This window comes from Gadus chalcogrammus, chromosome 13 (assembly GCF_026213295.1).
Source record: "Gadus chalcogrammus isolate NIFS_2021 chromosome 13, NIFS_Gcha_1.0, whole genome shotgun sequence".
Classification (NCBI taxonomy): Eukaryota; Metazoa; Chordata; class Actinopteri; order Gadiformes; family Gadidae; genus Gadus; species Gadus chalcogrammus.
Window position 1 is genome coordinate 25,845,682 of NC_079424.1, and position 9,839 is coordinate 25,855,520.

At 45.4% G+C, this 9,839-nt stretch overlaps 1 protein-coding gene across 1 annotated transcript; it reads left to right on the plus strand.

The window, feature by feature from the left end:
• Positions 1-5,339: 5,339 nt before the first annotated feature.
• Positions 5,340-9,559, plus strand: LOC130401522 (G2/M phase-specific E3 ubiquitin-protein ligase-like). Its single transcript, XM_056605328.1, has 7 exons — positions 5,340-5,400; positions 5,595-5,785; positions 6,206-6,469; positions 7,630-7,808; positions 8,021-8,193; positions 8,415-8,632; positions 9,309-9,559. The coding sequence occupies exons 1-7, from the start codon at positions 5,396-5,398 to the stop codon at positions 9,557-9,559; spliced, it is 1,281 nt and encodes a 426-aa protein (XP_056461303.1). The 5' UTR covers positions 5,340-5,395.
• Positions 9,560-9,839: the final 280 nt, after the last annotated feature.

Consider the following 9,839-nt stretch of genomic DNA (forward strand, 5'->3'; position numbering starts at 1 on the left):
CATTGTCAATAATGTCCAGCAGTTTGTCCCAGTGTCCTCCTCTCTTGCCACCGTCACCAGTGGTTCCAGCTTCATGCCGACCACAGAGCCAGCCCACTGATCAGTTTATCCAGTCTGGAGGTGTCCCTCTTGTTTATGCTGCCTCCCCAGCACACCACAGTGTAGAAGAGGACGCTGGCAACCACAGTCTCCCTAGCCGCAGGCTAAGGTTGAAGATCCGTTGTAGCGGCTCTCCCAGTTCCTGCAGCGTAGGTTCTTCAGCAGTCTCGGACACACTTTGTCCTGGGCCTGCTGCTTTCCTGGGCTGGAGCTTCCGTCAGCTGTTCCTCTGACCTGGTCTATGGTCGATGTGAGGCGGGGATTTGTGTTGAGGTGGGGGGAGGGGAGGGGGATGTTGTGGTGTCTGTGGGGAGGTGTGTAGAGGGAAGAAGAAGGAGAGATGGCTGTGGTGAGGGTGTGGGTGGTGGGTGTGGTGGTGATGGTGTCGGTGGTGGTGGTGGGGGGGGGGGAACGAGGGCCTGTTGAACCTGTTGAAGAAGTCATCAGCTCGTTCCCCTCTCCGATTGTCTGCATTGGTCCCCCCTGTAGCTCCTGGTCTTTGTGTGTGACCTCTGTGATGGTCCATCCACCTTCCAAGGACCTCCCTCATGTTGTTCTCACCCTCAGCTTATGCTCCACCTTTCTCCTATAGCTGTCCTTAGCTTCCCTCACACAGTGTGTCACCTACCTTTCTGTGTGCTGCCTTCATGGCCTCCCTGTCCCTGCTCCTGAAGGCAGCCTTCTTCTTGTTGAGGACAGCCTTGACTTCCTGCGTTACCCATGGCTTGTTATTAGGGTAGCAGCGGACAGTCCTGACAGGGAGACCACGTCTGCGCAGAAGTTGAGGTACTCCGTCAGACAGTGTGTCATCCCCTCTATGTCCTCACCATGCGGGTCGATCAACACATCCCATACTGTGGTGTCGAAACAGTCTCTCAGGGCACTTTCCATCTCAGGGACCACCTCCTGATGGTGCGAGTTGTCACCGGCTGTCTTTGGACCAGGGGGATGTACAGTGGCTGTAGGTGAACCAGGTTGTGATCAGACTTCCCCAGTGGGGGGAGGGGAGTCGCTCTATATGCATCCCTCACATTAGCATAGAGGAGATCAATTGTCCTGTTGTTTCTGGTAGTACAGTCTACAACCTGGTGAATCCAAAAGTAGAATCCAAAGTTACGTGATTAAAGTCCCCAGAGATGATCATAAATGCCTCAGGGTGCTGTGTCTGCAGCCTTGCTGTGACGGAGTGTATCCTCTCACAGGCAGTGGCTGCGTCCGCTCTCGGAGGAATGTAAACACAGACGGTGATCTCATGACTAAAATCCCTCGGCAGATAATATGGCCGCAGGCTAACAGCTAGCAGCTCGAGGTCCCGGCAACATGAGACTGTCTTTATGGAGATATGTCCTGGGTTACACCAGCGGTTGTTGACATACATGATGAGACCCCCACCTTTGCTTTTTCCGCTCGCTTTAGTGTCTCTGTCGGCTCTCACGGCAGTGAATCCCAGCAGGTCCACGTTAGCATCCGGTACAAGGTGGTTTAGCCATGTCTCCGTAAAGATGAACAAGCTGCTGTCACGGTAGATCCGTTGGTTGTTCAGCGCGGACCGCTCGTCGATCTTGTTCGGCAGCGAGTTCACATTCCCCATGATTACGGAGGGAATAGATGGTTTGTAGCGCCTACGATTATCCGCAAGCTCAGCCTTTATCTTAGCTCCAGCCTTGCAGCCCCTGGGTCTCCTCCTCAGCTCCGCTGGGATTGGGTGTCGTATCCCAGCCCGTCCGTTTGTTTGTTTGTTGTTGTTTTGTCCGTTAGTCCGTTTGTTTGCAAAGCCAGTAGTTCCTCTCTTGGGTAAGTGAGAGAGCTGGCTCTTGTTGCATTTTTAGGAAAAAATAAATAGAATAGAGTATCTATAGTATATAGTATATAGTTTAGTATAGTACAGTATATATATTAAACACACAATAAGTAGAAAGAAGTTAAAAAACGGGAGAGCTACTGGAGAGGCAGCCGTCTCCCACAGCGCCATGGCAACAAGAAGTTTCCCTTTTATTGTCAGTTAGTAGGAGTTTGTAGCATACATCCTTACTTATAGTTAGTCAGATATAGTATGCAAGTTAGGTTTTATACTTCATTGGTTGTTAGTAGCTTATACTACCTTTTTAGTCAGTTAGTAGTCAGTAGGATACTTCCTTACTTAGATTCAGTAAGTAGTTATTTGGTTAAATATTAATTGATCGTAAGTCAGAAAGTTAAATACTAACTTATAGTAAGTTAATAGTAATAGGTTTTATACTGCCTTGGTTGTTAATAGCTTCTAAGCTACCTTTAAGTCAGTTAGTCATAGTTAATATAGTACGTCCTTACATATGGTCTGTTTGTTGTAGTAATAGGTCACATCCTAACTCATATAGTCAGTTGGTATAGTTAGCAGGTTACATCCTAACCTAAAGCCAGTTATGTCAGCAGGTGCTCGAGTGTGGAAGCCACCAACAGTCAGACAGGGGTCTCTACAACAGCCCAGTACGTTAGATGCAGTTTCTGTACAGGTATAAAACAGCACACATCACCTTCAGCAGCCTTACCATGTCCTGTCCTCTATGGTACGAGACCTGCTTCATGTCCGTGTGACAGCAGACTCATGGATTAAGGGTATTAATTACACCAGCACGATGTATAACCTTAGACGTATTGTTGCTAGGAGGTAAGGTACCTACTAGGGGTGTACGGTATAAACGGTGCTGAACGTATACCGGTGTGAATTTGCGCTACGGTATGGATTTTGACGTTAGCGTGAGACCGGAGTGACCGGTAGACAATGTTGTGTGTAACGCGTAACAAAGTAAGTAATGCGTTAATACAGTTCCCTAACTACTTTTTCATGTAAAAGTAAAGTTACGAGCAACTACTGAAATAAGGTAACGAAACATAGTTCCTTTTTCAATTCGGCACCACGTTACTTTTCCCAGGGACAGATTGACAGCGATACTGCCTTCTCAGGCCGTATGCTATTGCGCAAGCACGCAGGCGCGCAGCAAGCCCTCCTGCGTGCTCGCACAATAGTCCCTTCACAAGCTCTCATTCCACAACGTACGAGACAGACGCTGGAAGCGTGAAGCCGTCGCTGCAATCAGACATTGCTTCCGCAGGCATTTTGAATGCCAGTGGTGGAACGAGCTGACAAACGTTGTCACTGTTTACCTGTCTAAGGACATGGTTCCCTTTGAAAATGTCGATAGAAAGGGCTTTAAAGAGATGGTCAAAACACTCGATCCCAGGTACGCGTTTCCTGCCCACACACACTTCAGCCAATTGAGATGCCAAAACTATACGGCAAGGTCCGCAAGCAAGTGGAAGAAACAAATCCATACTATTAAACATTAGTGTTTTTCAGAGATGGAAGTAACTTCAGAAAATAATTTAATTTTTTTGATGTGGTTTTGATGCCTTTCCAGTATTTTTCCCCCTTCAGAGGCATTTTATATCGAAATTAGAAGATAAAATTAACATACCGTGATATAATACCGTTACCGTCTATTCCTCAAATCATACCGTGATATACATTTTAGTCCATACCGTACAGCCCTAGTACCTACCCACATTAATAAAACAGTGAGTACTCCTAACTAGTCGTTCTGTCTGTCAGAGTCTCTCAGGGCGGGGCTGGAGTGACCAGGAGGTCTCTGGAGGGCCCACTCCTTCTCATCCAGAGATCGACCCCCCCGGAGGAGGAGTAGAGAGGGGCTCTGCAGTCCAGGAGGAGGTCTCATTGGGTTAGCTCTGATCCCACCACTGCTTCACTGCAATAACACCTTTTTGTGCACGTATAGTCTGTAACTGTGTGTGTGTGTGTGTGGTGTGTGTGTGTGTGTGTGTGTGTGTGTGTGTGTGGTGTGTGTGTGTGTGTGTGTGTGTGTGTGTGTGTGTGTGTGTGTGTGTGTGTGTGTGTGTGAATCAGTTATCCATGAACATATGAAGGGCTCAAGTGTTTATTCAAGAGAGACGAACCTGAGAAATGTTCTCAGTTAACTACCAAGAACCGGAAGTACCTAAGGATGACGACTACTTCTGTCTCTGTCTCTGTCTCTCTGTCTCTCTCTCTCTGTCTCTGTCTCTGTCTCTGTCTGTCTCTGTCTCTTTCTCTGTCTCTGTCTCTGTCTCTGTCTCTGTCTCTCTCTCTCCCCACCTCTTTTTTTCCCACCTCTTTTTCATTCACAAACCAATTTTTAATCTTCCTGTTTCTGTCTATTTAATATAGATTTGTAGCTGAAGCTCTCTTGGACGTTATAAATAAATGAACTCTCTCCAGTCTGTGATGAGTGTAGGACTTTCTTCCTCGAAGAGTGCGCGGTCCACGGTCCTATCGTCTTCATGGCTGATCGCCCCGTTGCTGTCAGAGAGAAGACAGAGCCAAGAAGACGCTGCCCGCTGGGTTTGAGGTATATGTCGTACTTTAACACAACAAAGTTCTCCCGTCCAATGAGACGGTATAACATTCATTGTTCAATACATTTCCCAGCTAATGTATATAAAAACAGTAATGTGAACAGTTATATTGCCAAAGCAGATGGATATATCTCTCCCCCAATGGTTCTTCTTCCTGAATCGTGCTTTCCGTCTATCTCTCCCTCTCTCCCCCCCATTTCCCTCTATCTGCCTCTCTTTGTGACTCCCTCTCTGAACTCCCCCCCCCTGTCCCAACCCCCTCTTTCCTTTCCTCCCTCCCTCTTCCTGTCTAAATCTCTCTTTCTCACTTGTTTCCCAACTACACATCTCCATTAATTTCTTATCATATCTTATCTTCCTCTCCCCCCCTCCATCTCACCACCTCTCTTCCTCTCTCCATTCCTCTCACCTCTCTTTGTCTCTCCCTGCCTCATTCTCTCTACATCTCTCTTCTCCATGTGTCTCCATCTCGCTCTCCTCTACCTCTTGTATTCTATCTCTCCTCCCTCCTCCACCCCTCCCTCCCTTCCTCTATGTATTCCTCTCACTCTACGACTCTCAGTCGTAGAGTGAGAGTCCTCTCTCCGTCTCTGTCTCATGTGGGGTAGATCAGAGATTCTGGGATCCCTGGGGCCGGTCTAGGGGTGTTTTACTGTGGAGACGGTGGCCTTCCCATTGGAACACACTTTGGACCCTACGAAGGACACAGGACCGATGAAGAGGGAACCCTGGAGAGTGGATACTCCTGGGAGGTCAGTGTGTTTGTATTCATTTATTTGATCTAGTCTTGTATGTGTGCTTTTGTGTTTATTGGATGGCATAGAGTCTGATTAACACATTTCTCCAGATCTACAAGAGCAGACACAATGATTACATTGATGCAAAGAGAGAGACACTTTCTAACTGGATGAGGTAGGACCCTATTCACTTTATACCATCTACTGCATGAATAATGTTCACAATTTTCTTACTTACATTACTTGATTGATAACATTATATTTCTCCATGTCTGTTATCTGATTAGATCCACAATATTTTCTGTGTTGCTATGACATATGCAGAAGATAGACTGTAAAGGTGTGTTGACGTACCCCTCTGTGTGTTAGGTACGTCAATTGTGCTCGTAATGAAGAGGAACAGAACCTAATAGCGTTTCAGCACAAAGGAGGGATTCTGTATCGCTCCTGTGGCCTCGTGACTTCAGGAGCAGAGCTCTTGGTCTGGTATGGGGACGAATACGCCAGACATCTGGGAATCGGATTTGATCGACTGTGGAACAACAAGAGCTCTACTAAAGGTCTGCCTTCAAGTCTGTCTTTCTGTCAGGGTTTGGTTTCTATGCGGCACTTCATGACCACATCTCTCATTTAATTCAAAAGAGCTTGGACAATAAACATCTACATTAACAAAGCAGTTAAGAAATTATACGGGAAATAGTAAAGTTTTACCTTAAATTTAAATATAATAAACAAAAGATGACAACATAATAGAAAAATATTCTTACTTGGAAAAATGTCTAAATGCAAAATATACAGTACCATGGAGGTTTCAAAAAAAACAATCCAATTATACAAATTCAGGTATGCTTGATTAGGATGTGCAGCCTTATCAAGCCCCAAAGCCTAAAGCACCTGACTCTGGCCAGGTGAGGCTGCTTAAACCAGCCATCAGCAGCACTCTCAAAAATAAAATACATATGACTCTCTCTTTCTCCTAGGAGGGAGATCCCAGCTGACACCAGCACAGGCTTTCCCCTGTCCCGAGTGTCCGTACTCCTACACGTCTCAGATCTTCCTCCACAAACACATGAAGAGGAGCCATGGCGACCTGTACGGCCGACTGCTGAGGAGTGGAGAAATCAAGGTGGAGCCTAGTCTCCTCCCATACGTCGCAGCCTCCTATCAGGAACCAATCGGAGCCTCCCCGGGAACCGTCCAAAGCACGAGCCAGATTCCAGCAGAAGGAGCCGGACAACACAGATGTGAGAAGTGCAGTAAAACCTTTAGTCGCTCTCATAGTCTGAAGGTTCACCATACCACTGTCAACAGTGTGGGAAAACATTTAGTCAATCTGGTCATCTGGAGAGACACCAGCGCATCCATACAGGAGAGAAACCATACCACTGTAAACAGTGTGGGAAAACATTTTAGTCAATCTGGTAATCTCAAGCGTCACCAACAACTTCACAGAGGAGTCTCCACCCAAACAACCATGTGAAGAAACGAAATGGTTCCCAGACATCTGTTATTCAAATCTAATCAAACATGGTTCTTGCTGTTATATGTTAAAAGGGCACATGAACGGTTAATTGTTTATCTTGTCAACTTTATGTATTTATTTATATTCATGTCTGTATGAGTGAAGGTTTTTACCCGAAAAATGTTCAGAAGAAAAATAGTTTGAGAGAGATAATGTTAACTGAATTATTCTCTGACGTCATTGTTATATTTATTTCATTTGTATGTATTTATTTATTTATCCTGTAGAAATTCAAATAAAATCAGATATGCAGTGTGGAGAAGTCTGGTTTTGTCTGGATAGAATAGAAGCAGTCCGACATGTTGGTGAATTATATTTGATATGCTGTTATGTATAACGTAGAATTCAAAGGATGAGCTGAGGTCCCGTTACTGACCACCAGAGGGAACCACAGCTCCACGAAGATGTTCCCCTTCCCCGGATTCAGTGACATTTTGAATTAATTATTGATAATTATGTTTTCAATCTCCCATTAATAATTACTATTCACCGTCCTTCAATGGAAGTGAGAAAAAAAGGATGTCTGATTAAACCGTTGAAGAGGCCTGTGATTTGGTAGGCTAATACAGTGAACAAATGATGGATATATCAACCAGTGGCGGTGGGTCAATAGAGGGCGCTAGGGCGCCGCCTCTCCGTGAAATATTCACTTCAATATACAAGCTGCAAACTTGTCGCTTTCCTGCGACAATCGCCGTTTTCTTGGTCTATTTGGTCATTCACGTGAATCGTGTAGAACCGGAGAGTTTTTTTTTTTTTGGGGGGGGGGGGTAAGCTTTGAATTTAATTTATGGTATTTGGGCGTTGCAATTTAGAGTTTTTAACATGCATTTAAAATGAGCAACAAACTTTAATAACCTTGTGCTTTTCCCCTTATCACAGCATTGCAGAAAGGACAGTACAGGCTGGTGGGGAAGATGATTGCCCTCTGCCTGGTGCAGGGGCAGGTCTCTCCGAGATTCCTATCACAGCGCCTCTACAGACAGGTTTGTAAGCTGTCCCCTCTTCCTGCCACTTTGGAAGAGGTGACAGATTACAATTTGAGGACCAAGCTCCAAAAGGCAAGTAAATGGTTAATGTTAATTGAAACCACTTTTTGGAGAAGTGTTTTTGTGTCAAGATACTGTGTGGTGTGCTCTATAGTGTACTGATGTTGAATTTCAATGTATGATTTATGTCATACACATATGTCAATGCATTCTTTACTGATTTGTGCCATGAAAGTGCTTAGAAATCCCAAATAATGATTATTGTTCCTAATGTATGATATTAGATTGCAGATGCCACACATGTGGAAGGTGCCAGGGAGGCTATGGAGGAGGCCACAGACGAGCTCTCCCTCATGGGCTCCTTCTCCTTTGTGCGGAGCCTCCCGCATAGGGATGAGCTGCTGGGGGCAGCCCTCAACTTCCTCACAGAGGGCCGTATTTTGACTGCTCTCAATCAGTAAGTGGAGCTGGGAATTGACTATTTAATGGACTGAGACCTTTGTGTTGGAGTGAAAAGTTATCATGTGTTCCAAAATAATCTAAATTTATATTAATTGAAAGGATTCCTTGTCTAATTGATTTTTATCTTCACATTATGTACAATGGAGTAGGCTAGAACAGGCTTCAGAGCAACAGACATTATATTTTCTATGATCTATTATCTCATTGATTTTACAGATTCAAAGAAGGGTTGGAGACCTTCGGGATTCTAGCTCTTTTGAGGATCCACCATGAGGAGCTCAAGGGGGTCTTCATGGACACACCTGAGCCGCTGCTGGCCTCCCGGTTGGAGTCCACATTCATGACGTCCTACCTGTCTGAGCCGGGCTCCAATCGGAGGAGGAAGGAGGCCAGGACCCTTATATATTGGAGGGACTGGCTGATCGAGGTGGAGGGTAAGGAAGTGTTTCTATCTACAACCCTTATCTATCTAATTGTTCTTTGTTAATATATGCTTATTCTGAATTTGATGCACAATTCAAAACAGGGGACCACCAAAGAGGAAAGCTGTAGAATGCTCAAAAAACAACAATGTTCAACTGTTTCAACATTAGTAACTGGTAACAGGTGATATTATCATGAATGGATATAAAAGGGGCATCCTGTAGAAGTTAAGTCTTCACAAACAATAATGGGTCACAATACACAAAGGAAAAATACAAGACTGTTTACAGCTCTGCATGAATGAACAAATGCACACATGAAAAATATTTACTATTTGATTTGTGAACCTAGGCATACCTGTAAATACAGCACTGCATAGGGAATTATAGTGAACCGATTGTGACAGTCCCAGCATAACACATTTTATATTTTTTTCGAAAGAATGACACATTGATTTATTAGTGCACACTTAGGGTTAAACAAGGACTTTTGAACATTTCTATTGTGATCTGAGAAATGCAACATAAACCAACATAAAACATAACCTACATTTCTCTGCTGAGATTAATAAAGTATATCTTATCTTAACTAAGGACGACGAAAGATTGGCACATGTCAGGCAGTGTAAAATTCCTGTTAATGTTCACATGCGGTCGTTCTTACAAGTTATCTCTTATGTACTAACAGATGGAGATACGAGTCTCACCCTGGGGGCGGTTCTGGCGTTTGCCACGGGCCTCAAAAGGATTCCTGCTGTGGGTTTTCCCATCGGACCCCGGCTTGAATTCCTCCATGAGGAAGATGGACCGGCCCTTTTCCCCACGGCCAATACCTGTTCCCTGGTCCTCAGGCTACCGGTGTATCTGGAGTACAATCGATTTAAGGAGGCCATGGAGGAAGGAATAACCTCCTGTGGGAGTACCTTTGGCGTGGCCTAATTTGGTGCCCAACCCCGTGGAAGGACGCTTGGAGTGCCCCCACACACACAGGGAAGGACGCTTGGAGTGCCCCACACACACACAGGGAAGGACGCTTGGAGTGCCCCCACACACACACACACACACACACAGGGAAGGACGCTTGGAGTGCCCCCACACACACACAGGGAAGGACGCTTGGAGTGCCCCCACACACACACAGGGAAGGACGCTTGGAGTGCCCCACACACACACAGGGAAGGACACTTGAAGTGCCCCCACACACACACACACAGGGAAG

What these genes read in the sequence shown, in the direction of transcription:
- LOC130401522 (XM_056605328.1), top strand. An exon ending in CAACAAGAGCTCTACTAAAG is followed by an intron (nt 5,786 to 6,205) that starts GTCTGCCTTCAA and finishes TCTTTCTCCTAG; the next exon opens with GAGGGAGATCCCAGCTGACA. An exon ending in TGAGGACCAAGCTCCAAAAG is followed by an intron (nt 7,809 to 8,020) that starts GCAAGTAAATGG and finishes GTATGATATTAG; the next exon opens with ATTGCAGATGCCACACATGT.